Here is a 27,332-nt window from a genome sequence, read left to right as displayed (position 1 = left end):
TTTACATATATAAATTTGTTTATTTATATTCTCTTCTTTTCAATGTTGCACAACTTCTACATCACATTCATTCAAAATTAGTATTATTTTCATGATCTATGACTTAGGAACTTTTATACACTCAAAAGTACCACTACCTACATATGCTCTACCTTCCTCCCTTCTTTAAAATTAATGCTGAAACACAAGAAACATGCACATGTAAGGTTTTAGAGTAAAGTTCTTTGGTCAGGTACACCTTCCACAGTAATGAAATGTGTTCTGATATTATTTTACCCCTAGCAGTAGCAATACACAGCAGCAATAAAGGTGATCCCTTTGACATTTTGCAGGAGTAATGACTCTATATCTTAGCTTAACATGGCAAAACTATCATTTTGACAGACTCAACACCAAAAATCAATTTGTTTTACAGTTTTGTTAATAAACACTGAAAGAAGTAAAACAGCAAATGGTTTCTTTGCAGAGAACCTTTGCTCCAGTCTGACAGTGCTGGATTGGCAGGGAGGAGGGAGACAGGCAGAGCAGTAGAATCACAACAACACTCCTGCACTTCAGCCACTGAACTCCACATATTAAGTCCAGTGTTATTTAGCAGGATGGTGACTCTACAGAATGATCCAAAGTAGTAAAATTCCAGATCTACTACAGGCATTGGATATTCACCAGCTGCACACAGAAAGCCTGTGCTTTCAACACTGGCACCCCAATCTGCGAGGGCAAGTACCTCTCCTTCCCAGCTTTGCCATGAAAAATTTCAAACACTTAAGTAAAATGACATCCTTTAATGTTTTAAAACATTATCTATATCCCAAACAATTCAGATATTTCCTTTAGAGTTAGGAAGTCCTAACATATAGGATGAAATGATTAATGCTTTATGTTTAAAGTGTACTAAGCAGTGCAATGCCACAAACAGCCTTTGGCTCCATTTCTGTGGCATGTGGTGAAGGTAGGTGGCTGGACCATCTCACTAATGTGGCTCTGTGACAATTCAGCCACGTCAGTCCTTTTGTGATGACAAACAGAATTCCTCTAAAAATTGCCTTAAGAAAGAAGAGTTTCATTAAAATTAGACTTCCATCTGAAGTATATGTAAATAAAAACACTGGCTGACACAGTCAGCATGGCTCAGTTTGGAACATGAAGTGCTGTGTCACTCACTCCAGAGCAATGGCCTCTCACCTTCACATACCCATAAGCAACACAATGACACAAATAATACTGCAAGCAACACCCTGCTCTTCTTGGGTTGGTATCTTTTCATTTTGCCTTCTGTGGGTACTCTGAAAGGCATGACATTGCTCCAGAACTAATACTTCTGATTCATATTAAATAGACAGATACAATACAGTCACATTCAATTGACTTTTAGTTACAGTGCAATTTAAGTTAAACTATTCTCCTTAATATATTTTTAAACTGTAAACTACACTAGAAAGACACAATAGTTTTATTAATTTCATGATTTTTTTTTTCTGAAGTTGTCTGTGAACTTATATGTATCAAAATAAATTACATTTCTCTGTCAAATTACCATTAACTGAAGATAGGGTACAGACTTTAAGTACTTGATGACAAAGTCCACTGCCCCCAGGGCAGACAAGTGACTACTACTACTTGAAAGAGGTGATCTCCAATTACCAACAGGCTGCTAAAATGTACCTAAGAATTTATCTATTCCTATAAATTAACTCTGTGGGCTTTGGTTAATAATGGTACAATTTACCTGGCAAATCTCTGTAATTCTTTCTTCTCAAAGAAGTGAATTGAGAGCAGCATTTCAAATGGACAAGTAGTCAAATTGCAAAGAGCTCCTGCTTGAAAATAATTTTGTAAGAATCCAGTTCCTCCAGCGATTTGAGGCTGTTTAACATGGGTAAAAATGTGCTACTTGATTGTGGACCAGCAGAAGCCAGTTGCTCCTCAGCAGAGGCAAAATGTTGGCAGAATTTTCCAGTCCTTTGCTTTTGCGGAAGCAGCAGCTTCTCATATTGGCTGAACTTAATGTTCTCAGAATGCACCTAGAAATGATGTGGCAAACTGTATATCCTGCCATAATTAGCACTTCTTAAAGGCAGTTTTCTCTTGCAAAGCTCCAAGCAAGTTCCAATTAAAAATTTTTTTCAAAAAATATTTCATTACTTGTATTCATGAATAAAATATGTTAAAAATGTTTGGATGCTATGCTCACTACCTAATACTCTGTGTACAAAAGCAGACATATAAAAACAGCACCTGACCTTGCTCAGGTGAAAAGAACTGAAAGTGGTTTCCTGGATCATGGTACTAAAGGCACCATGGTATTTAATCCCTTTCACAGTAAGCTTCAAGCCTAAAGAGCAGTTAGGCTGCCTCTGGTAGCTTTCACTAAAAAAAGATCACCACAGAACATCAAAATTCTAATCCTCAAAATTATTCTAATTTTCAGCCTAAATTTTTGTCACAGCCTGTTAATTCTTTTGCAAACACTGCCTTAAATATTAGGAAAGCTTGCCTCTCTTCTCAGTTCTCACCCAGATATACACATTTCCTGTGTATGTTTGTGCACAGGCAAAGAAAGACAGCTGACAATCACTTTGAGTCCTTGGTATCCTGCCAAATGATCAGCTCACTGTACTGCCTATTCATCCTTCTTGAACATCAGCAAGCAAGACTTTGTCTAATCTGTTTCAAGACTTAAAAATAAAGGCAACAATTGTCCTTCCCAGTTACATGGATGACCATTACAACTGCCCTAAGAATCATGATTTTATGTTTGTGTCTGCTAGTTCTAGAAAAGTGCAATGTATAGAGGGTGTATTCAAGTTACAGCAATTTTATTTCCCTCCTTTTGAACAATATACATTTGAAAATTAAGTTATTAAATTACACTGGATCCAGCACACCTGGTTCCACTGTCTTGTAGATTTTGGTCAGAAAGACTTCGACTTTGTCATCCCCCAAGTGACACATGTCCAAGATGCAGATAACGTGTTTGCCATCGAGCTCCTTCGCTGCTTTTACAATTTCATCTAGAAGTTAAGAAAGGTGGTTTTAAAAGGTATTTGCTGTATACTCTGTACACAATAAAAAGGTGTACAGAATTGATAATGTTCTCCATACAATAATGTTCAACCTTCTTTCAGTGAAAAATTGTATTCATAATTCCATCACTAGAAATGACAGAATCAGAATTAGATATGAGTTTGTAGTTTGGATATTAAAATACTGTTTTCAGAGGATGAGAACAGCTCCAGCAAAAACTGCCTTGAAAGTTCAGTATTGCAGCAATTTACTAAAGGTGGTGAAATAGAATTCACATCTCTTTCACTGAAGAGGTGAACAATGTCTGATGTACACCCGAGATTTCTACAGAGGATTAACTCTTGCACCGACAGATAAACCAAGAAATGATAAATGAGTAACATCAGTGAAAGGTAGCCTCACCTGAAAGAGGAAACGTGTCACCAAGCCTCCCACTGCTGGTGGCCTTCTGATGGCATGCAGAGATACAACTCATGCAAGACAATAATGTATCATTCTGAATGTCTTCCAGTTGAAACAAGTGGGGATTGTCAGGGCAAAACAGTGGAAGAAAAGCAACATCTATTGCTATATCATGGTTTATACCTGTTGAAGAAAAATATTTTATGTTAGCAGAAAACTTCCTATTCAGCCCATCAGCAACTTTGCACACCACTTCTCTTTTTTTTCAACAAACCACTGAACTGATTTTTATTTACATCTTTTGTCCATTAGTTAATAATTAATGTCTAAAAATATGTTTCTACATAGGATTATACACAAGCACATTCAAATTGACATGATGTTATGAAATACTATGGTTTAAGGCTAACAATGCTGATAGTTCAGAAAACATTAAACCTTGGAAGCCATTTCATCCTCCTTTTAACTTTATCTGCAAATGCAGAGAAATAACTTTACAACCAGTAAAGTGTGCAATACAGTGCTACTTTCATCTTCAATATTGTATTGTCAGTCCCAGGAGTCCAATGACTTCAAATATTCTCTGCAAATGTCCCTTAGCAAGTAATGAAAACCTTTAAAACGGGAACTTAACATGAGCATTGTTAATCAAGGTAATTCAAGTCCCTTTTTAAAGGGAAAACAAAATCAAACTTAATAACCCTCAATAAAGCTAGCAAATAGATACACATCAACTTGCATATTTATATTTTAATAAATATAAATATGCATATTTATATTTTAATAAATAAAAATCAATCAACTGACACTTCAGTTAATGAGTATGGCTAAAATACAGCCTTTCATTTTCTGCCATGGAAAGAAGGCACTTTAGGAGCAACAGTATGAAAAAAATCAACTCAATGAGAATAATGCTGAAAAGAAGCATTTATAGTTGTCTTTTTAAGAACACTGACTTGTTTCTGATAAACACCTCTCCAGCAGAAAGTTAGGTGTGCAATTTATTAATTTGCCTGCTTACATCAGGACCTATTCCTAACTGAAATAATCAATAGTTTAAGGACTACACACATTCTTCAAATAACACTCGTAAGACTATGCCAAAAACTGAAATTATACAACAAGTGTTACTACAAATAAGACATTCAGGCATTTCATTGAAAGTTTTTATGAGAATAAAATTTACCCTAAATGGGGACTCTAACAAAAATCTAAAATGTCAATAATTTTTCAAACCTCAGGAAATACTCAGAATCAATTGATTCCTTTAGAGAAATCCATTCAATCTGGTGAACTTACATTGCTCTTGCTTAACCTTTTTTACAAAGCAAGCTACTTACCCAGAACTGTCACTTCATAATATCCAAGGCCAATAGCACTTTTAAATTCATTGATGTTTTTATCTGTTCTGGCTTCTATTGGCTGGTGCACTGCTGCATGAAGGTTGTACTGTCGCATAAGTAAGTCTTTGTGCACATAATCAAATTTACGTGGGATACTTTCTGGGAAAATTTTGCTGTGATGAAAATAATTCATTAAGTTGTCTTTCACTTGTGCCCACAGGTCACTCTGCCAGGAACCACAAGTTCCTCCAGGATCTTCAGTTTCAGCTATATTATTCACTCCTTCTTGATCTATTATAAGCACAGACAATATTTAGTTGCTTATATAATTGTATCACTCCTCTGTTAAACAAGAAACAATTTTCATTAGAACATTTCAATTATGAACACATGGCAGAAATTAAAAGAGCTACAAGGAAACATGAGGTCTTATGCTATAAAGTGCTTCTGAGATACTAACCTAACTTAAAACTTCTATAAAGATATACTGAGAATTTATTGCCCATAATGGGAAACAATCCAATGCTGTCCTTTCAGCCATCCCTTAGAACCCAGCAGGGAACATTGAGTAAAATGACATTCATGATACATTGCTACAGTGGTTCCCCAGAGGCTGATGCAACCAGATGTACAGAGGAACTGTCTTAACAAGGGTTATAAGGATATCTTTGTTGCCTGGTTTGGACCTGAAGAAAAGTAGTCTTAAGCCTCTAACGTTAATATAACAACTATTAGCAACATACCTGTGCAATACTGCAAACTGCCTGACACAGCCTGTCCTTTTTTATCTTGCACAGAATGTCCATGCTGATATTCATCTAAGCTATAAAAAGAAAATTATAGTGTGTATACGTGTATATATATACATATATATTTATTTATTCACCTTAAACCTAATTAACCTCAAACTCTATGCAGCAAAAGACAGACTTCTAGTGATAAATGATACGAGCTCGAGTGAATGAGCTGATTCCTTATTGTGAGAGTTGTACACAGCAGCTGGACACAACAAGTAAACACAATTTACTTGTGCTCAGGAAATCAGCTCAGCAGAGCTCAGAATAGCTCTGGCTGATTCCTGGCTTTGGGAAACAGACGGGAAGGGTTTTACACTGGCAGCGGTGTCTGCTGCCCTCTACTGGCACCGGGCGGAAATACCACGTGTGACACGGCCAAACGCACAGGTGACCAACAACAGGTGACCGACAGGTGACCGACAGGTGACTCGATGGCAAAACGCGGTGCTCAGCATGCGGCTGCACTGCCCTGCCATCCCCTTCAGCACCAGAAACACAGCATGAATGGAGCCATGCCACCACTCCGGAATCCAAAATGACAGAAATGCAAATCTCTATTTTCCTGTGGACATCCTGTCCTGTTGTAATGATCAGTTTCATGAAGCAAACTAGGTATTTGTTAGACTGTCTTTTTTTAATCATAAAGTTTTGAATTAATGATAAGAAACTATTCTTTATCAATCTAATAAATTACCTAGGATATTATGCAGGAGAAAAACATAAGAGGCACTCTGCAAGCAAACAGGGTAAAATAAGCTCTTAGGGCCATGTATTCCTTCCTTCTTTGATCCATTCCTCTTATTAGAATAAAACCCACTGTGATGTCTGAAAAAACTTAGGGAAAGGACTATCTTGATTATCTTGCATCACTAACAACTACAACAGGTAAGACTTTGTTAAGGTACCATAAAAATTCCAGACCATCAAAGTAGTTAATAATAATTACAAGATACAGACAGTAAAAAAGGAATCAAAGATGAACATGCTGTGTACTGAACAGCATATTGTATTGATATTAAATTTCATAAGGATTTGCAGGTTCTAAAAATATTTTTTTTCTATTTCATACTAGGGTGTATCTTGAAAATATAATGTCAACATTTCCTAACAAATGGAAAATATCTAAAACAGTATCTAGTGAGAAGATAAAAGGAAATGCACTATGGGTTTTGAGTATGAAAGTATATTTTAAGAAATGGATTGCCATCATGTATCACCACTGAAGTGACCTTCTTGTGATGTCCAAATCTAGGCACAAAAGAATCCACTTAAGCAGTACAACCTGGGAAATTACTGCCCACAAAATTAATTTTCACTTTTGGGATTTGGACCAGTCAAACATAAAATGAAACCCCAGCACAGTGTTAAGAAAGGCTTGCTCAGAAACCAACATGTCAAGTTAGATATATACCAACTTTTCATTAAAGCAGAGGATTAAACCAAGTCATACTGCTGACAAATAGATATTGTGCAAAGTGGATATCGTGGATTTTTTTCTTTTAAACTTGTCTAGATTTGGAAGTGAATAGGCTCTGATTTAAAGCAAGCAGAGCCTCAGGAAAATATGAAGAAAACTTGTCATGATTTTTCCCCACTTCTTTCACAGATCTATAGCTGGGATAATTTCTACCTGCCCAACACATCATTCCTCCAGGCTTGCTTTGTGCTGGATGTGTGGACAGCCTGACTTGAGCGAGGCTTGCAGGGGAAACTACTTGTCTCTAATCCAGTCCAGGTGCTTCTTTGTGACTGAACCACTATGTCTGCAATGCACCTGAGGCCACCCAAATCCTTCCACTTACTGCAATGTGCTCCTGCTGTTGTACACCAAAACATCCACAGCCTATTTTACCCATGCCAGCTTTAGGAAAACTTGTGCCCTGCCAGATTTGCTGTTTCCAGCCTGCACTCTGCAGACCCCCCTTTTCACAGATGTCCACTAGAAAAAATCCTTTCTTCACAATTTTCAGATACATTGATACTCAATTTGTCAGTCATTTTATTTTAAAGTATTGTCATCAAAAATAACATCAATCAAAATATATGGCAGATCAGTATTTTCAGAAACTACTGGGAAAGTAAGCACGTCCCATGCTTCACACCGATTTTCTAAGGACTGGGACTAAATGTGACAAATGAAATTAAGAAAAAAATACTTATGACTCACAGCTATGCCCAAACAATGCAAGGAAGTAAAGTACCTCAAAGCAATACAAGAAAACATCTCACTCACTGATAAAACTGGTAAAACTTTTTTATAGACTGGCTTGAAATGAACTGTTCTGACACCATTGTGATAAACACATCCACCACAGCAAGTAACAGAGAGACCAAAAAGCCTTCTATGAGAACTTGACAAGTCTACACAAATTGATTTTTAGTATCTACTAATTTCTCCCTGGCAAGTTCTGATTTATGTGAAAAAGGGTTGTGAAGGAAACATTACATGCTGTGAAACTTTCGGTCATGCAAACCTCAAGATGAATTTCCCTAAATTACAGAGTCCCCATTCCCTTGCTGTCACATCCACGGGAAGGAAAAAATATAAAAGGGTCTATGTGACAAAAAAATACAGAAGTGAAACTACAAGGACAGAAGCATGCAAACAAGTTCATTTCATGCAGTATGGAGTGGGAGCATGTAGTGCAGCAATTCCATGGTAACAAGCTGAATTTTCAAAGATTAAAATTCTAAGAAAACTACTGAGCTTTTTTCACTTCCACATAAAAATAATCCTGTCTCAAATTCCTGATCTTTCCCTCATTCACCATCACTTCATTCTCTATAAATTAAATTACTTTGGAGTACATTAAATGCTTAGAAGTACTATTATGTGGAAGATCTTTACTAGCAAGGATATAAATATCAACAATAATACTAAATTACCCATTTGCTTTGTTTCTGAAACCCTTAAAAATCAGGTAAGTTACCTCAGAAATGCAGGAACTGTAGCTGTCAATAAAAAACCTCAAAATAAGCTCTTACTGCTTAAAAACCCAAGAATGAAACCACATGCTGAAAATAACATACAAAAAACTTGATGCAGAATAGTTTAAGATAGAATATGTACTTTAAAACATAACTTTACTATTGGATTCAATGATCCTTGTGGGCCCCTTCCAACTCAGAATTTTCTCTGAAATATGTGAAGTTTGTTAAAACTACTATTGTTATTTCATCAATATATTAAAGTATTTCAGTGAGAGCTGACATTCTGCTACATCTAAGGAACAGAAATCAATGCAATTTTGAAGTATGTCAGCTAACTTTCTACTTTTCTTTGGCAATTTGGAGAATTCAGCACAATTCTATAGGTAGTTACAGAAATACACGAGTTACCTTTTAATTATATAGAGTGAAACAGCTTTCCATAATCCAACACAGACTTTCTCCTCCTTTAGCTGGGGTTCTAGCACTAATGGCATAGAGTGGACACACAGGTAGCAAGGAGAGTAGCAGATTGAGAAAAGCAGAGAACAAAGTAAACATGCCTTAACTTCTGGCTTCACCTACAAGAAACGGGGAGAAGACATTCTTCCCATCCACCCCCACCCTGGCAAAAGCGGAACATTTCTCAGCAAGCAAAAGAAAACAAGATTCCTTATAGTCAAGGAAAATTTCCTGATTTTCCTATGGATTTGTACCACAAGTCCCTGCAAGGTCCTGCACCACCTGCAGAACCTAAAGCCAGGTGATGTTTTTAATGAACCAGCTGCAAAGTTAGGTAATAACTTCTAGAAAATGCAGTTTCTACCAAAAGGACCAGGAAACAACACATGGGTTCAAAAGAGCCTCATTTATCCCACAGAAAAAGCTGTTGCAAATTAGCTTCCAGTAAATGTGTTTCAAGAAAATAGGCATGCTTGTAGGGGAGAAATACTGGCAGAATAATCAAAAACTTTGTTGCTCTATTCCTAGCACTGTAATTCTTGGGTTTAGGGGGGAAAAGGAAGAGATGCTACAAGTAAACCAAAAAGGCAACTGAGCCATATATGTAGTCATGACATAAATCCAGATCACTGCCAAAATACACAAACATCCTAAATTACTGACACCAAGGAGTTCAAACATTCAAGTTGCTCATGTTCTGTCTGGAACAAGTGACAAGAATTTATAGCCCTTAAAATGCTCCGAGGAAAGTAGCTTCTAGCCCCTGGTTAACAAATAAAAGCATTCACTCAGTTTTCTTAATAATTTCACTTTTGTAATTATTTCACTAGGTTCCAGACTTGACAGGGCTCTGGGTTTGAAACTCCTATGTGAACTTCAAAAAAACCCCACCTTCTCTGGATCCAAGCTGAGTTATGTAACAACTGAATGCTGGGGAGTGAAAGGAGCAGGGGGGTGGCTTCCCAGGTCAACCAGACCTACACCTCTGTAGCATCAAGAAAAATGTACAGCTCAGCCAACACCAGAAAAATCGATTAATTACCATGATGAACCTCTGTTATTATATATTCCCTTAGTAGAAGTAGTAGCAATAGAAGATGTTTAATAACATGCTCAAAATTATGTTTCAGATACATTTAGAGTAAGTGCAGATGAGTGAATAGAAAACATGAAACTCTACCCTGATCTCTTCTTTCATTTTGCTTCCTTAGAGACTCCCGATCTGTAAAACTTTTACTTGGAGTATTTTTGTTTGATTATTGCAATTATTCAACACAATTAATTTCACATGACTTACCCAAGTTTTCTTCTTACAGTCCGTGTAAAATAGGGGTGAGATGATACAGGACTAACAGATGTACCTCCCCTTAAAGTAGGAAATTCACCATTACTTTTCAGTATCTATTTAAATGGAAATTCACAAAGCAAAGAACTTTGATGTTTTTCTTTCAGGCAGAACTAAGACACTCAAATGCTGGAAGTTTTCATATGGAAAAGAATCCACTAAATTTGCCACAATTATCACTGCCAAGATAGAACTTCTATTTACCAAGGGTTTTGTAGTACTAAATCTTCATTCAATGCTAATTATATTTTATTTCATTTCCCCTCAAAATATACTAAATATCCACTCTCTTCATTCATGACTTATGAATGTGAAAAGTAAAGAAGAAAAATATACCCTTTATAGTATGAGAAATCCACTGCAAAAAAAAACCAGATGTGACTGGCCTGAATTTTGAAACTTTCCGTCTGTCAATGTGTACATCAGGCTCTCAATAGTGAGTATGGCTGTACTAGATTTTACACAAGTTGCAACAAAGAGCAGTCTTATACAAGCAGTTACTTTACTCCTGAATTTAACACGGCTGTATCAGACAAATTAAAAGTTATTTTGAGCCCTTAGGTTAGCACACGACCACGATCTACTTTCCTTTCTGACAGCAGGTTACGGCTACATGCACTACCCCATTGCCCAGAAATCAAAAAAAAGGGGTGTTTGAAATTAAGGAACAGCTATACCTGATTCTGCATTTTCAGCCAAGATGTCTGATTTCCTCACATCACTGTAACTGTTGTTTGTTCCACAGCTATGTCACTAAACTACATTTGGTTCAAGTATTAACTACTTTTATCTCAAATCTGTGAGCTTAATAAGAAAACAGTATAAATATTAATCAGAAGAGAGCACCGCAAACCTACTGTAATTAATCCTTCATTAGCATGAACAGTGTCATCACCTGAAAAGTACACAATTACATTTCAAAGATTAAACTATATATGCTTTTAAAGCTCTCTTATTATTTTCTACAGCCTGGGCTCTGGCTTAATTTCTGAAAACAGTTTTTAGAAGATCCACCACATATTAATGAAGAGAGCTTACTGTTCTGCATCTCTTCTGAATCTGCGCGTTGTCTTTCTCTTGACTGAACTCCTTTTTGACAGCGGAGCTTGGTGCTGATGCTCCCCAGGAGTGCAGGGTGGCCCCAGAAGAGACTTAACTTCTGCAGGTTTTCCCTTGTCAGCACCGTCTTCTTCGGACACAGAAGAACTTCCAAGACACTGAGAGGTATCTTTCTGCAACAACATTAATTGTTTAAGAATTTCAATGCACTTAAAGCTACTTCTTCCAACTCAAAAACTTGCAAATTTCTAACAGTCACCTTACATTTAGCAGAAATTATATTCTAATCATATTAATAAGGTAAATTCTGTCTAGAAGGTGACAAGTGAGCAATGTTGCAGCAGTTGCCTCTCCCACACTCCAATTTACACAAGGTGATCAGTCAAACTAGTAACTTTGAAACAGTTACAAGTTTTACAGAGGACTGCCAAAACACTTTCAGAGAAGCACTGAATCATCACTTTTTAAAATTTTGCTCTCAAAAATCAGATTAAGAGACAATGTAATGAGGTTCTGAACTCATATGCAAAATTCTCCATTCTACTGACAATCATAGCTGCTTTGGCATTAACTGTCACACACCATACCTGGACCAGGTCCCCTCCTGGGGCTTCTTCAGCTGCATTGCTCCAGCTGATGTATCTTATGGCACTAATTATTCCCTGAACAGCAACTCGCTTGTGTTCTCTGTAGTGCAGGTCTTCAATCTCTTTCCCTATTTCACCTATGGGTTTCAAAACTGATTCAACTGCAAAAAAGAAATTTCCAGAATCAAGTTTTAGAGTCATATAATACTCTCTAACATAAGACTAAAAAGAAGATTTACTAAATATTAAATTGATTTAAATTTATGCTTTTAAAGAATTCTAAACTTTTTTGTTATCCACATCACACAGAAAAAAATTAAAACAATAAATCTTTTTTGTGCATAAGCATCTGTTAGTATGCATTGTCAGACACCATAATATCTGTTTCAGGTGAAATTTCCAGTTCAATGTAGCCTTGAGAATAACTACTTTTAATTCTGATGTAGCAGAATATTCAGAGTAAAACTTCAGGTATATGTGTAGCTCACCTCAGCTTCTACAATTCTCCTGCAGCTAGCAGTGCAATATTTTCTGTGAGGTGAGGATTTAGCCTATGAAACATTTAGGCACAAAAGGAAGTTTTCTTGGAGTTAGACTGACTGGAAAAGGCCACAAATCTAAAGATATTTCATATGTCATACCTTCATTGTTTTTACAATATTTCAAAAAGCTATCAGGAGGTCGTGGAAAAGGGTAATAGCCACCGATGACAGTTTTCTTTATTTGATCAGCTTCACTTTGAGATTCCATCCACTGAATGAAGTTTTTCACTTTGGCATCCTTGGTGTATGGCTGGCCCTTGTGCCACCCTTTTAAGACAAAAATAATCAGGTATCAAAACCAAAGCAGGCAACTGACATTTGTTCTCATTTGGAAACTCCCCTGAACACTACCTAGAAAAAACAAATTAGGAAAATCTTGAGAGTACAAACATGTCTTTTGTCAAGAGTGTTTTACAAAATGAGTACCTTGAATTTCTTGACTACACTTGCATTTGACACTGAATGTCAGACAAACGTTAAATAACAGAAAAAAACAAAACAACTAGCAAAAAAGCTCCTAGAATAGGAAAGCTGCAAGTGTTTTTTAATATTTTACGTAAGTGGTAACCACAATTGCTACCCTATCAAAATATTAACAGCCTGAAAAAATTAGTAAACATGGGTCTTAACCTAGAAATACTTTTCACAGATAAATCCATTTTAATGCCTTACAAGAATGCCATTTGCCTTCTTGTCTTCTGCAGTGATGTTTCCTTATTACCTCATAGTCTGTATTGATTTATCGTATTGTAAAATGAAAATACCCTTTCCAAAGAAACAACATGAGAACTACATAAAACTAGAAGTAGTTTAAGTTACCTTTAATGAATATTTGACTTTCATTTGAAGTTGTAAGGTAAACTGTCCTGGAAGGATTCTCAGTCATCACTCTCATCTGTGTGCACACCAAGTATGTCACTGGAAAAAAAAACTTCATTTTTTTTCCTGACAGTTCATTGATTTTAGAATACCAAGATTGACACACACTGGATTGATTTCATTAAGTCCTCTAAACAAGGCAATTTAGTTCTTGACCCTACAAATGTTTCACACAGGTTTTGAGTCTCCATTATAAATTACCATATAGACATGCAATTAAATCTTGAATTTAATTTCAGCATAGATATTAAAACTGAAACATGAGATACTTCATAAGGTAGGCTACCGTTGAAACAAATAGTACAAATATTGGTATTAGATAGCTGTGTTTCTTAAGGATAAAAAGTATAAAATGATGAGAAATTATGGCATGCCAATGCAAAACTTCTAAACAGAGCTCAAACTTACTCTTTTGTTAGTATCTCAGTTAAACACTGGAATGTCATTCCTTCCCACTTCCCCAGAATACTCAAGATGAATGCAGCCATAATCTAAGCAGGATTGTGCAGCTGGTGCTGCATCAAATGATAAAAAAATATACATCAACACCAACCAGTGTTAAAAAAAGAATGAGTGCTTGGAGGAGAAGAGAAAGAAGGCAAGAAGAAATATTTAAAGCTCTTTTAAAATCCTTCATTAAGGATTCCCTAGTTTAAAATTTATTAGTCTTAGCTCATGTGTGATAACTAACACAGCTGGGTGATGATTGCTGTTTGGGCAAAAAACATTGTTTCAAAGAAATTAAGTTTTTCCACTTTCACCTCTCTCTTCATTCAATCCTCTTAAATTATTCCTGTCTATAAAAAAAACTAGATATTTACAGGTCAAGAGGAGCAAGAGATTTGACCAGCTGCTGCCTTTAATTGCCTCTGATGCAAGAGATATTGCCCAGGTTCTTCATCACAGAAACATCTGAAATGAAGGAGATCAGAGCAGGCCCAGGCCCAGCTGCTCATCTAATTGTTTATGCTAACTGACAGACTGCAATTTGTAAGGGTTTCAAATATTTAAGCTAATCAGTGGCAACTAATCTCAGAATTAGAAATTCACAATGAACTGGAAAAGCATTAAGAATAATTATTAGTATTATAGAGAGATGCATACTTGGATGAATATGCTCAAACACATCTGGCTGAGACGTTGCAAACAATTCCAGTATGAACGGTTGGTCTGAGGTCCCATCAATGGCATGTGCCCAACGATACAGCCAGAAGTCTTCGCTGTGTTCTAGATAAATAAATATTAAGAAAAATGTATAAGGATTTACTTAGAAATTTAGAAACTATTTGATAAATTCTGAAAGTCATATTTATAGAAAAACCTCTTTTTCTGGCTCGCTCAGCCCTTCCTACAAATGTCACAAGACCAATAACATCACAGGAATGATTGTGCGGTAAGTCATCCAGCTCTGACCTAAAAGCAAAATAGAAGAAAGCTGGGTAAACTTTCTCAGAAACTCTGCAAAAAGCATTTCCAATTAACATTCACTGTAAGGTAGTGTAATTTAAATTCCAGCTTGATAACCAATAAAATTCTATTTTACCTTGTGATAAACCTATATTTAACTTCAGGTAATCCCCACTCTGGCTTAACCATTTCTTCTGGAATAATATTTATTTCAGTAGGAGGATCCCGAACATTAAGGCAAATTTCTGACAAAGAAAAAAAAGTAACATTTATGGCATGAATACAAATTATCATCATCATCAACATTGTTATAATAGTAATATAACATTTTGATCTCTTTGTTACCATTCCTACCCCAATAATGCTTGTAAGAAATCAGGAGTGCAGAGTAAATAAGGCCATGAAAATGCAGAGATATTGGCCCATAGAGAAAGTCACCTCACATGGCATATTCTACTCTGTCCTCTTTGCATAGAAAGGTTTTGTGGCAATTATAATTGTTTTCAGGGTTGGCTTGTAGCTGTCATCACCTTCCCTCACAAACTTCCATTCCCAGCTAAACATTTCTATCTCCTGCCAAGTCATCATAAATACTTCAGACATTGAGATCTGCTTTAAATGCAAATATTTATCAGTCAGGGAAGATATTGCTTCTGGCATTGAAAACATTGCTTCTTTTTGTGCACTGTAGTTAATTTTTGTGCACTGTAGCTAATTTTTGTGCACTGTTTCCTAACTCCATTAGGAAACTGTCATTGTCAATAAGTGATACATACATCACCCTTCACCAACATGCATATTGTTCCAAGAAGTTATTTGAATTTTTTGAATGTTGTCTGTCATTTTGTTCTGAGTATAAAAGCACAAAATGGGAAAGAGCTCATATAGAGTGAAGGAAGAGAGAAAACAACCCCAAAGTTGATCAAATCCAGCTTGAAAAGGCCATTACTGTTATATTGCAGGACTTGTATTTTTGTAGTATAGCTCCTTTGAGTATCTGCCACACTAAAAAACTGGCAGAAAAGAAAAAAGAAAAGAAAATGCTTTTTATAGCCAAGGAATATTCTTCATACAAACTCCCACAGAGACACTCTTTCAGCACACAGAAGTCATCAATGCAACTTTTTATTCTGTGGAGCTGTGCAGATACTGTGGGCCTTGACAGTATAAAATCTAAAGTCAGATGAGGTGATAATGTCCTTCAATCACCTGGGAAAAGGTGTGAGCAGTGTACAAGTGATATGTGTGTTATTAAGCAGGAAGCAGAATCAGATTAAAAATCATTACTAGTGGCCTATCTTTATAATCTCTGTTCCTGATATCAGGGATTCTTTCTTTATTTTTTTATTTTTTAAATAAAGGGTTTAACTAATTGTGGCAGTAAACTTTGTAGACATGATTCAATATAAACAGGGAAGAGCAAGAACCTGGATGCTCAGACACCTTTCAGAAGTACTAATTAAGGATTTATACTTTATCAGTTAGTCTCAGCAATGGATCACTTTCTATTTTACTTCTATGGAGAACTACTTTGCACAGCTGTATTTTATAGACTCAAAATAGGTTTCTGCAATACTTAACCAATTGTAGCAAATCTCTTCATCTGTGAATCCCCTGGGGTGGGGTGTGTTTTAAATGGGTAACTGGATTTGATGGCATACTTGGCAAGGAGCAGCACTGTGCCAACCTTCATACTATGATACCATTCAGGACACAGAGAATTCCACAAAACCATTGACATCATGCCTGAGCCATCAGCAACTTCAAAGTAAGCCTGAAGAAAAAAAGAGACAATCTACAGTTATCTTATTTATTATCATTCTGCTAGGTATTTATTTTGGATAATGCACCAGTACTTGACTCATAAATGATTTCTCTGTTACAAATGGATATAGATGTTCCAGAATGTGTACTGAATACTAGAGTGGAAAAAATCCCCAATTTTTAACCTGGGCAAATGCTGAATCAGAAACTGAGCAGATCACTAAGCAGTTAAAAAAGATTTTTAAATTAACCCACCACACCTCCAGTCTCCTTTTCCAAGAAGTTTAAGACAAAAATATCACAAGTTAAATGCATTAGAAAAATCATTAAGAATTTTACAGTAAAATAATCTATCTGAAAGTCAACAGATAACAGAATCAGGGCCTAGAAATAATTTAAATATAGTGCCTTTTTTTTTTTTTGACAGGACATACTAAGTCCAATTTTCAAAGCATAGAGACCAGAAATGTTTAGGCTGTTAAACTACTAACACCTCGAAGTATCCTTTTCTTCACAAAAAGCTCAAATGAACCATAGTAACTGAAATTCATCCACTAAAGTTTGTAAATATATGATCATAAAATTCAGCATTCCTGCTCTGGAGAGCTCAACATTTTTGTAAAGGCAGCATTTTCCATATAAAATAGCTATAAAATAACTTTATCTGCTTACTATATGGGAAAAATTATTTTCAAACATTCTACAGCAATCTGAGTGTTAACCTATGCATTTATCCCTCTTTACCTGATAAGGCATATCCATTTTTTTCTCTGGTTTTCCATAGTACTTTAGTCTAGATTTGTGCAGGATTCTCACAAGAAGTGGATGGAAATGCACTCTGCTTCTCCATGTCATTTCCAGATGACCAAGATTAGTCAGTTTGGAGACTAAAGTTAAGGGGAGGGGAAAAGAAAAAACCAAAAAAGAGCATTCATGATTGAATGTCTGAGTTTCCAGGAGTAAAGTGGCAGGATGTTACATGTATTTTATTAATGTTTCTAACATTTAACAAGGCTCATCTGCTGATATCATTCACTAATAAAATTCTGTTATGAACTATCTGCACACAGCATAGTTTTGCTCTTTTTTTAAATTGAGAGTGATGACACATTTTAAATGACACAGAAGTGTTGTCAGATCAGCAGAAGGGCTATTAAAAAACCACAGGTGTCAGCCTACAAGGGCATCACACTCATGCAGAAGTCCTCTTATACCTCTCTCCTCACCAGGCCTCATGGAATGGCCTGAGCCCCCCAACACTGACCCCATTTTGGGTGGCAGCTTCTAAGTGTGAGCATCTTGCCCCAGACCAGACACAAGACTACCACTGCCCCCAGTGTTTTTGACACCTCAGGAGACCGGGCACAAGCACCACAGCTTCATACTTCCAGTCAATGTTTGTAGAGTTTAAAAAACTCTCTCAAAGCAACACAGAATCACAAAAGGGGCTGGGTTCAAAGGGGGCATTTCATTGCAATATTCTGCCATGGGAGGGACACGCTGCACCACACCAGGTTGCTCAGAGCCCCATCCAAGCTGGTCTTAAACGCTTCCAGGGGTGAAGTATCAACAAGCTGACAACTCTGGGATACCTGTGCCTCACCATCTTCCCAGGGAAGAGGTTTTTCCCACAGAAGCAGATGAACTGTGCCACAGGTGGCACATTCCTAGTGAGGCCAAACACAGCTGGAGGATATCAGGAAGCTCAGCCCAGCTGCACAAGCAATCACAGAATCAATCAGGTTGGAAAACACCCCTAAAATCATCGAGTCCAACCTATGACCAAACACCACCTTGTTCGCCAGGCCATGGCAACAAGTGCCACATCCAGCCTTGCCTTTAACACCTCTAGGGACGGTAACTCCATCACCTCTCTGGGCAGACTGTTCAAATGTTTAATCACCCTTCCTGTGAACAACTCTTGCTTATGTACAAGCTAAACTTTCGCTTAAGACTATGTGCCCTTACACTGCCGCTGGTTGCCTGGGCAAAGAGCCCGAGCCCAGCCGGCTACACCCTTCTGTCAGGTGACTGTAGAGAGCGAAAAGGCCCCCTCAGCTCCCTCATGGGACTTGTGCTCCCGACCCTTCCCCAGCTCCGCCGCCCCACAAACACGGCACCGCCCCCTCCCTCAGGGCGCCCCGCGGCGCGTCAGGGCGTCCCTGCCGCACCCCTACAGCCGCCTCCTCCGCGCTTACCGTCCACATCCACCTGCACCGGGGGCCTCTCCGGTACCCACATGTCTCCATAGGGATCCTCGTTGTTCCAGAGCGGCAGGTAGTGCCTATTGTCCCCGCGGAGGGGCTGGAGCGGGCGGTACCCGTTGGGCGGGGTGGCCGCGGCGGCGGTGTCGGTGCCCCCCTCCCGCTCCAGCCCCTCCAGGCAGAAGAAGCCGCGGTTCAGGCGCCTCTCGTCGTAGCGGTACGAGCAGCGCGTCAGGCGGAGGCGCGTGCCCGCCCGCAGGCGCGCGCGCTGCACCAGCCCGTTGAGGCGCGGCGCGAGGTGGCAGCGGTGCCAGCGCGCGCCGTCCGCCAGCGTCAGGTCGTACCAGTACTGGCGGGGCGCGGCGGGCGGCGCCTGCGCCAGGTACCGCTCCACCGCCACCACCGTCACCGCCAGCGGCTCCGCGGGCGCCGCGCTCAGCTGCGAGGAGCCCTGCACCTCATCGAACACCCTCTGCAGGCAGAAGGCCCCGCCGCCCTCCGCCGAGGCCGCTGCCCGGCTCTCCCCGGCGCGTTTCGGGGTAGGGTCCTGCATGACAGCGCCCTGGCCGCCCCTCCTGGGCGAGAGCCGCGCTCCGGGGCGCTGCCGGGGCCGGCCGCGGCTTCCCGCTGTCATGGCTGAGCGCAGGGCACCGCCCCCACGGCGCGCGCGCGCGGGGCGGGGCGGGCGGGCGCGCGCCTTTCAAACCTCCAACGGCCGGGGCCGGGGCGGGGACACGGGGACAGTGACAGGGACCCGACGGCCGGGCCGGGGATGGGGACACGGGGACAGCGACAGCGGCGCGGCGGCCGGGGAGCGGCTGCGGTCAGGAGCAGGGACGGAGCTGAGGCCCGGAGAAGCGGTGGGAGAGGCGGCCGCGGGTGTTTCTCCGCCAGGCCGGGGCCGCGGCTGTTCCCGTGCTCGCTCGCCGGTGGCTGTGGCGGTGCCCGGCAGCTCGGGGCGCAGGTGAGCCCAGCGCCCCCTCGGAGGGACAGAGGCCCTGATTGGCGAGCATCGCCCGGTCCCTGCCTCCCTGCCGCACCTGTTCCTGGTTCCACAGCACTCCTCATTCCTTCTTCCTTACCATCAGTGTGTTTCCAGCTGCGAGAGGCTTGTGCCTTGTGAGAGGGGTAAAAGAAAAGGCCAGGAAGAGTAGCAACTTCCAGTCTTTATAGTGTCACTGGTCCAGATAGTCTGGAAATCCAGAAGCGTGGCTGCAGCTTAGGCAGAGCTGGCTCAGGTGCTGGGCCAGAGCAGTTCCTCCAGCCTGAGCACAGCTGTATCCTTGGTCTACTGCCTTTGTTACTGTGGAGCATTTGCCATGGGGAAATTGGAAAACCTGTTACCTGAATCATTTTAAATAGACTGAAAAAACTAGACAAAGGGGTATAAAGCACAAGCTTTTGCTGGCCTTTAGAATTCTCTAGGAATGCTAAGACACTATGGATTTTACGATAATCACAGTGCATTCCTCAGTGAGAAAGTTTAAAACAAATCAGTAATTTGTGTTATGTTGAAGCTAAATATTGGGTAAAACTTCCACAGGGTGTCTTTCTTCCCCAGTAAACATATGACTTGTGTGAACTGATAAAATGGCATTTACAGTTTAAAAAAATGAACAAATGATCTTGCACAGGATGTGATTTCACATCACATACAATGGATATCTGTGGTGTGCACTTTTTTTTAGTTATTAAATAACCTGTGGGTATAATGAGGAAATCTGTGGACCGCCCCTAGCTTATCTCCACTTTTGTCTGTGCTCATGATGGGATTTGCAGAAGAAACTTATTCATACACAGGTTATTGTTACATGTGCATTTGTTGCCATTTTTATTGTGGGTCACTGGGGTTTCATTCATTGAAGCTGAAGCTTTTGTGGAGTGGTAATGGACTGATGGGGACTGATAGCAGAGTTAATACTTTATACTGGATAAATCTGTATGCATTGCAGGTTCAGATACAAGATTGCTCCTTCTCTTAGGAACTTGCTCCTGCTGCCTTCTTTCTCACCAGCAGAGGTCCAGCTAACACACCAATTTCAAAACTGGAACAAGGGTGTATCTTGCTGTCAGTGTGTCAACACCAAGTTTTTAAAAGGTTATGCTGTGAGTTCATCTAGATGTAATTTCCCTACCATACCTGAACAGTGGGACTGATATGACTGGATTAGAAACTGGAAGTTGAGAAACACTCAGAGAATGAATCAGTAATGACTGGAGAGGAGCCATCAGCAGATGGCTGTACCACATCACAAGAACTGAGGGCTTTGTGTTATGCTGAGCCTGCTTCGTCAGGGTGTGCAAGCAGCTCATTGAAGACAATATGATTTTTATATGCCTACAACCAAGTGTGCTAAACAATACTTGTGTTCACCCCTGGTCAATCAATCTTTGGAGAAACAATGCCAGTGGCAATAAAGACTATGTGAGCTTACCTGAGAAAAAGTGACTTGGGCTAACCTGGCACTCAGGCTGATGTGCACAAAAGCCAGTTCTTGTAGCATCACTGACTGCAAGCTGTCACTTTGCTGTAGTTCCAGTGCCCTCATGCCACGGGGTGTTTGTGTGAAGAGAAGGGCAGACACACAGAAATGCAGGGAAGCTCATTAGCAGCACACACAGCACTGCACTGGCTGTCACCCTCAGGTGCACTCTGTCCACTCTGAACTCTCACACTGTCACCTGGGCATCTTTATCCATACAAGGATATATATTTGCTTTGTTCCTACAGGCAGATGTGAATGTTTCCCTAAGAATGGTGACTGGATTTGGAAAACAATAACAAAGGTTTCTACAATTTTTACAACAGCTGATGTCAATATAACAGAATCATTACAAGTGTGATACTAGTTTTGATTTTTCAGAGTATTTTTATTACTGTTTCAATTGTACAATTTCCACATTAGAGAACAATACATAGCATACAGTACATAACTTGCATGGTTCCCAGGTTTTGAAGTCATGTGCCAAGCTTCAGGCTGCAAAAGAGAGTTCACCATGCCTAAAATGAAAGCAGGCACATACACACACAGTTCTACATTGCTGCAGCATCAGCACAATCTTGTGTGGCAAATGCAACATTATGAGCACCACCTGTCATTAGGAGACTGCATGTACCAAAGGGTTGATGACATGGATCCTTAACATTCTGCCCCTGTAGCATTTTTTCCATGTCAAAGTGACATCACTAGGAAAACACATTAAGCAGTTTACTCCTTGGTTTTAAAAGTTAGTGAAAGGGTAAAGCTAGTGAAACACCTCACAAAATGAAATTACAAATTTGATATACATTTTGCATAGTTAAAATTATGTCTGGGTAACCTTGGTTACTGGTTTTTTACATTTTTTTCTTCTGGCCTTTGTACTTTTGCTTTGAGCTGAACAGTTATTCAAAATGCTCCCTCATTCAGTGCCCCCCAGTCATTTCAGACACCTTTCCATTTCTTTGGCTACTTTCTTTTCCTTAACATCTTTTAACCTTTGTATTCCTCCTACAGCAATATGCTGTGCCAGACATACACTCCCTTACCTTTGGCTACTTGTGTTTCTTTTCTTCAGCTTTTCCCTCCTCTTCAGTCACTTCCTCTTTCTTCTGTTACTCTTCTCAACATCTCTGAGCTCTTTCTCATCTTCAGCCTTTCTGACTATCTCTTGATAGAGGGACAATGCCACAGGTTTCTCCTTGTTGCATTCAGTTGCTGTTGCTATTTCCAATACCACTTCTAAATCCTTCAAAAGCATTCACCTCTAAGTGCCTCATGCTTTCCATAATTACACATAGAAAATTTTTAATGTTTTTTTTACAGTGAATAGAAGATGAAAATCCGACTCACTGCTTTGAATTGGAGCTAGAAAGAAGAAAGCTAACAGAGGGAAACAGAATGAATTATAATCCCAATGTAATAGTGCATATTCCCTCTCTTGAACTTGTGGTTGGTTGGGTTTTTTCCCTTTTAGCATAGAGTTAAACTTTTTCACAGTGTGTCAACGTATTGTCATTGTAATTTTATGCTACAGTAAACTTAAGCTTGATCACATTTGCTTCTTAATCTGTTCATATGACTTGTTATAAATTCCAACTGTTCTTTGCTAAATTCTTTTTAACTAGTCCCTAGCATCAGGAAAATATCAGCCTGTTGACACCAGAACAGGGGAGGGACAAATCCCATGCATTCTCTGTAGTGCAGAGGCTGCTGAGATAAGCACACTTTCAAAATATTACAGGGCAGCCTGGATCACTGATTACTTGCAGCACGAGCAGCTCTGCAAGTTTTGCACACCTATTGTGTGCAAAATGAAAGCTGCTCTTCCTTCACAGTCTCTTGGACTTTTAAGTCAAAAGCAAGGAAGTTGCTTATATCAATTGATTGTCTCCAACTTACTTTTGCTAGTAATTGTAACTTTCATGTCTGATTCTGTTATAGATTTGGACTTGTTTGGTTTTGTTGGTGGCTTTTTTTTCCCCCCTGTTGTTTGTTTACTCTATAAGTCCGATGCAAGAAGCCCAAATTTTCAGCAGCACAGGGAGCCAAGCCGGGCTTTGCTCATTTGCCCCAGCCCTGGCCCTGGCAACAGGCAAGAACATTACTACAACAGAGCTCCTGTTGTCACACAGCTCTGCTCAAGCAGTTTCCATTCAGGTTTCAAGTCTGCACAAGCTAATCACTCACATACATTAAGAACCACTTTGAGTATTTAAATGTATTTGTTTAGTATGGCTTCAGGCTTATTTTTCTGTTAGTTAAACATTTAAAAGGAAAATTCTTCATTAAAAAGCACTATAGATTTTGAGATAAGCTAGTGCCTGTGAAAAGTGCTAGGTTAGTAACTTTGGAAAGTGCAGTCCTCCAGATAGCCAAAAACATAAGAGCAACAGTGCAGGCACCTCTGACCTGCCTGCAGCAGGGAGGTGCCAGCCCAGGGAACAGGGGGAAGGGTGATTAGCCCCTAATTTGATTCCCTGCTGGGACAGCACAGGGACACAGTTCTGAGCACCTGTCAGTCACAGCATCACTGCCAGCACCCAGACTGACACACTGGACAGCTGCCAGCTCCAACAGCTCTATTTCTGCCTCTTATCAACACAGAACCATCATCCTTGAGGTAGACAAACACACTTCTGAGATATTCCAACACACTTTTCCTGCACCCTTCAGTATCAAATATTTCAAGTAAAAATACCTATTTTCAAGCACTGGAACCAGTGATTTCACTTTTGCCCACAGCATTATCCCTACTGTATCATGTCTGGAATGAGCTCTTTTGTATTACATTTGATGCTCTACATTTTCAAAGCACATCCAAAAATCAGCTACATAAGGATTACATTTAACCCTAAAACTGAATCATAGTATATGATTGTATATAGTGTGTACATATATATATATGTATATATTATATCTCTATAGTTTTATGGCCAACTTATAAGCCCCTGAGAACAGAGTTTATGCAGAAACACTGGCACCAATAACACTAGAAGACGCAGCTTTATTTAGGTATAATTAGCATAGAAAGCACCTGGACTTATTTATATTTTCTATTTATAATAGATTAACTCTTTGGATATTTTCATAGCTATATTAAGAATACATTTGTTAATCTTAATATCCGTTGTGGAAAGATTATATTTACATACAAATACACAAAGACTTCATGTGAAAGAGCAAGAAGGAAGAAAAGAAAGTGCCTGCTCTTGTGCCCTTCTTTATATACATGGGTAGTGCCTTTAAATCAATTCATATAAGTGTGGGTCCCAGCTGCGAATGAAAGTTACAGGTTCTGTTTCATAATGCTTTATGTATCTACGATTTTGACTGAGTATTTAAACTGTTTTTACAAATACATCCTACAGTAACTGTGTCTATGGGCTCAGGCATCCAGCCCTGAGAGAAACACGAAGTCAGTCCCTCCCTGCATTGGTAGAAATCTCCCACATGGGGCACATGTTCAGAATTAACTATTTTTACAACTCTGTACTGAAACACACCTGTCCACCCAGCACAGGGGATGATCCCTCAAGGTCCAAGGAGGATCCCTCAAGCATTCTAGTCTGGCTGGGACCCACCACAAACCCTTTTACTCCTTCCCTGTTGTAAGGCGTGGACAAGTCATTCAAGTTAAGACAGTAACAGCTTGCTTAAACTGCAAAAGGATCCCAAACCAAAATAGATTCCAACTGTGGTTTTGTATCTGCCTACAGCTGTCACTGTCCATAAAAAGTGACGTCAGTTCAAGATACCAACATTACATCACCTGTGAAAGTGTAGTTGTCCATTTTTCAGAGTACAGGAGCTTCTTATATTGGCTACATTCTTCACTAAAGTCTCCTAATACAATCTTTGTTTGCAACAAACTTTGAAAGACAACTAAACATGTTTGCAATACTTCAACAGGAAAATGGAATTCTTTCCAGACTGAAAGAATATGAATTTTAATAAGTCAATAATGACAACATTTTTGTAGGTAAGAAGTACAAATTTGTGTATATTACCTCTGAGAATTTTACACTGCTACCTACAGGGAATTTTTCATTGTCTTCATTTTGATGTGCTTTACCAGTTGAATAGTACATTTTGACCAAGAGTCATAAAGTATATTTGACTGCTGCCTCCTGACTGTACAGATGCAAAGAACACCTTGAAAGGGAAAAAAAAAAGAAGAAGAAGAAAAAGATGCTACTGTCAGTTTATATTTATGAAAATATTTTTACTCATATAAGAAAGGTGATAGAATGCCACAGTCCCAAATACAAGGATACACATATATCACCATTGAATTTTAATCCCCTGAGAAACTTTTTAAAGTGAAACTGTATATGTGGTACAACTGCATTTTTAAAAATGTATTTCTCTCCCTATTTGAAAATACATAGGAGAACATTTAAAAATAATTATCTAAGGTTTTAGGATTTCAGTTTTCTAAATATGACAGTGGGACTAAACAGATTTCAGAGAACATTTACCAAAATTGCTATATGCAAGAAATCATTATCCAACCTCATTATCCATACTCTGGTGTCTGCAATTAGGAGTGTTGCGTTTTTTTACCCCATGATGACTGCTCTAACTCATGTAATTTCAGTAGTTCAGGAGAGGCAGTTCTGTAGCTGGGAATTTTTGGGGCTCACTCACTAACCCTCCCCACTACACCTGTGGTGCTGTGCAGTTCACAATGCCTGCATTTGTCTTCACTGATAGCAGTGAAGGCTGGGTGGAATAGAGAGCTCTAACAGCTGGGGGTGGGAATGTGTGCAGCATCCCTAATGAATATCCATAATGGGTGCTTTGTGGGACCAGTGACTACACTGGCTTTGAAGAGGGAAGTTATACCAAGGTAGGAAATAACCAGTAACAAAGTTACCAGAATTAACTGGTGTATCATAGTCAGCTGTTACTCATTTTTGCTAAGTCACCACACTGTAGTCATCTCTGTACCTTGTCATTTCTTTCACATAGAAATTTTAGCTTCTGTGCTTTCTTGTGCATAAATACTCCTTCCAGATTTCCTGTTTCCACAGAGCGTAGTTCAATTGCTTTTTCTCCCCAGCCCATGACCTGATTGGACTGAAGGAGGTAAGCTAGAAGACAAGAAAAAAAAAAAAAAAGGTACTGTTTAACAGCTGAAAGACTGATTCTTGCCTCATTTATGTTAATTATGGATCTGATTAAGTTTGCATAAAAAAGCCTTAGGAATAGTAACTAAATTTCAGTTTGTCCTCTCAGACTTATTTTGAACTCTAGACATAAATCTTAACTACTACTGTATATCTTAAACTCACAAAAGCTTGGAGGAAAACTCTGAAGGGCATCTTGCTTAACCACTGTCCCCCCCCCAAAGTGGGGCCAAAATAGACAAGGTTACTCAGGACCTTGTACAGATATGATTGGGTGGATATTTCACAACCTTTGCAAGACCCTGCTGCAATGCATCACTACTTTCAAGGCTGAACATTTCTTCCTAATATCTTGGTGCAACTTGTGCCCATCTTTGCCTCTCATCCTTTAACTGTTCATATTCAAGAAAAGTCTTGACTGTCTTCTCTGTACCCACTGCACTCTGTTCCTAGTAGGAAGCAGGGTTTGTATTTACTATGGAGTTCAGCTTAGTCTGAAACCTGAATACTTCAGAATCTGAGACCATGGCATGATTAATTTGGTGTCTTCCCATGCCTGGTTATATGCAATATTTCCAAAACCAAAAGAATATATTCTAGCACTGTGGAAGCTTAGTACAATACTCCCATTAAATCTGGCAATAAGAAACTGGAATAGTGATGAAGGAGTTAAGACCACCGATTTCAAATTAGGCACAGTTTCAGTGAAAGACCTCTGACTGGTACTTGTATGGGCTTCCAAGGTAAAATCACATTAGTTATGCTCTATTGGTAGTCAATGCTCAGAAATTGTTCTTCTTGCTCAACTATCAACTGTTACTGTATTAGTCTGAGAATTCTGTTGCTCTGAAATGATGTAGAGGGAATGTGTGCACTGGACTGGCTTTTAGCTTCCTTTGACAGTGTATATCTGCCCTACATTATTAGTGTGAGCAAGGTCTGCTTCTTAAAACCTTCCATGTTGATTTAGGTTT

The 27,332-nt window shown here is 39.2% G+C and overlaps 2 protein-coding genes across 3 annotated transcripts in view; both read right to left on the bottom strand.

The window, feature by feature from the left end:
* Positions 1-19,380, bottom strand: RADX (RPA1 related single stranded DNA binding protein, X-linked). Its single transcript, XM_036402284.2, has 15 exons — positions 18,741-19,380; positions 17,287-17,429; positions 16,360-16,552; positions 14,915-15,023; positions 14,693-14,784; positions 14,476-14,598; positions 13,312-13,410; positions 12,592-12,759; positions 11,951-12,111; positions 11,343-11,536; positions 10,257-10,325; positions 5,516-5,595; positions 4,770-5,063; positions 3,430-3,612; positions 1-3,014 (listed from the first exon to the last, which is right to left on the bottom strand). Exons 1-15 carry the CDS (start codon positions 19,378-19,380, stop codon positions 2,869-2,871), a joined length of 2,694 nt encoding a protein of 897 aa, XP_036258177.2. The 3' UTR covers positions 1-2,868.
* Positions 19,381-21,593: 2,213 nt separating this feature from the next.
* The window catches only part of NRK (Nik related kinase), an 88,851-nt gene continuing 83,112 nt past the window's right edge, over positions 21,594-27,332 (bottom strand). For both annotated transcript variants that reach the window (XM_036402164.1, XM_054516362.1), the window contains exons 30-31: positions 26,180-26,322; positions 21,594-25,381 (exon numbers count right to left, since the gene is read on the bottom strand). In XM_036402164.1, the coding sequence (XP_036258057.1) occupies positions 25,298-25,381; positions 26,180-26,322 (227 nt within the window). In that variant the 3' untranslated portion in view covers positions 21,594-25,297. The remainder of the gene's footprint in view (positions 25,382-26,179; positions 26,323-27,332) is intronic.

This window comes from Molothrus ater, chromosome 14 (genome assembly GCF_012460135.2).
Source record: "Molothrus ater isolate BHLD 08-10-18 breed brown headed cowbird chromosome 14, BPBGC_Mater_1.1, whole genome shotgun sequence".
Classification (NCBI taxonomy): domain Eukaryota; kingdom Metazoa; phylum Chordata; class Aves; order Passeriformes; family Icteridae; genus Molothrus; species Molothrus ater.
Note: the sequence above shows the minus strand (reverse complement) of the source record. Positions and strands in the feature narration are given on the sequence as shown.

Excerpts from the sequence above, each read along its gene's own strand:
- RADX (XM_036402284.2), bottom strand. The coding sequence starts at position 19,380 with ATGACAGCGGGAAGCCGCGGCCGGCCCCGGCAGCGCCCCGGAGCGCGG. Across the intron at positions 14,599-14,692 it reads TGAGCGAGCCAGAAAAAGAG|AACACAGCGAAGACTTCTGG; the intron begins GTTTTTCTATAA and ends TTATTTATCTAG. Across the intron at positions 13,411-14,475 it reads GTTTGAGCATATTCATCCAA|TGACATACTTGGTGTGCACA; the intron begins GTATGCATCTCT and ends TTTTTTTTCCAG.